Below are 1,496 nucleotides of genomic sequence, written 5' to 3'. Positions count from 1 at the left end.
ATGTATACTTCGCTATACTGTCAGTACAGTAATGGGAATAAGCTTTCAATAGAAGATATACATTATATGTATCGATATCGAAGTATACCTGTATTTTACTGTGATTGATTATCAACTGATTGGTATCATGAGATACCTCACAAGTCGTCAATAAAAGGTATATGTATGTAACTATCAAATTATATCTGCAGTAAAGCTTTATATGATTATTGATAACATCTTGAATCATACTTATATTATTTCAAATTTATGCTATATAATATGATTATATGCATTCATTCATTACTGTTATTTTACTATACTGCTATCTGAAAAAGCGATAGTTTAAACTTTAAATGGATTACAGGGAAATATAGGTGAACATAATAGTTTAGTTTGATGTTACTTTCATGCACACTTAGAAACCCTTCTTGATTAAACGAATTTTAAATCATAGTGAGTACAACAGAAAAGTCTTTCAATGCTCGTTTCCTCCAGTGCAAGTAAATAGTGTACTTGCAACACATTACTTGCAGTAAACTATCACATACTACATAGTAAGCTAAAGTAATCATCAAACCTGGTACAGCACAATATATCACCTTAGTACTTTACGTCTTGTTGTAAGTAGCACTTGCAATCAATAATGATCCCGAGTCTTTATACCTATTACCTTAACAATCACATAAATTACCTTTATTGACGGATTGTTTGATATGAACTCGAAGTACATATACATGAATAAAGTTATACCACAATATACGTATAAAGTATTCTCAATAAAGAAATTACCAGGATATCTGGTAGCACTGCAAACGTTCCTCTTACTTAATTTTAGAAGATTTCTACAGCATATAACAATCGATAACGATAGTGAGAGAATACTTCTATAATAAGAGACATCTACTTTCGTATAAATCAGTATACAACATTAGTACAGTAAATTATAATTATGAGCGAATATCGAATATTATTGCCAAGTAGCACTACGGATTCACAGATCGCAATTCTGATCAAAGCCAGATCCGATCTACATCCTATAAGATAGAGGAGACAATATTCCTATGAGTCTGTATTCAGATATATAAAGTAACAACGAACTGAACTTATCATACCTATTTGTTGCACGTCCTTTTATTATGCCCTGTCCCTGAACATTGAGAGCAGCTCAAGGTTCTTTTATCTTCCTCAGTAGAAGATCTTACTCTTCTTTTTTTGGGACGGCCGGGCCTGCGCTCAACAACAGGTGGCAAAACTACTTCTGCGTGAGCTTCTGCAATATCCACGGACGATATCATCAAAACTTCTCCTATTCAATACCATTTAATATAAATTGACTGGCTTATATTTATTTTCGTTAATCCACGTAATATATTCTATTTTGACTTACCCTGATAGGTATTCCGCAAAGTGGAGGCGAGATAATATGAACCAACATAATCTTCGATCGCGAATCCTGCGGAATTTATAGCACCAACTGCGTGCACACAAGGCATAGCCATTTTCTGAAAATCCAG

At 33.3% G+C, this 1,496-nt stretch overlaps 1 protein-coding gene across 1 annotated transcript; it reads right to left on the bottom strand.

Moving 5' to 3' along the window:
* Positions 1-1,094: 1,094 nt before the first annotated feature.
* On the bottom strand, positions 1,095-1,481 carry TRIADDRAFT_62922 (uncharacterized protein; the record flags this gene model as incomplete). Its single annotated transcript, XM_002118905.1, has 2 exons — positions 1,095-1,288; positions 1,370-1,481. The coding sequence occupies 2 exons, from the start codon at positions 1,479-1,481 to the stop codon at positions 1,095-1,097; spliced, it is 306 nt and encodes a 101-aa protein (XP_002118941.1).
* Positions 1,482-1,496: the final 15 nt, after the last annotated feature.

The sequence above is a fragment of the Trichoplax adhaerens genome, genomic scaffold (assembly GCF_000150275.1).
Source record: "Trichoplax adhaerens TRIADscaffold_2527 genomic scaffold, whole genome shotgun sequence".
Taxonomy (NCBI): domain Eukaryota; kingdom Metazoa; phylum Placozoa; class Uniplacotomia; order Trichoplacea; family Trichoplacidae; genus Trichoplax; species Trichoplax adhaerens.
The sequence above is the reverse complement of the archived record's forward strand: the minus strand, read 5'-3'. Positions and strand labels throughout refer to the sequence as shown.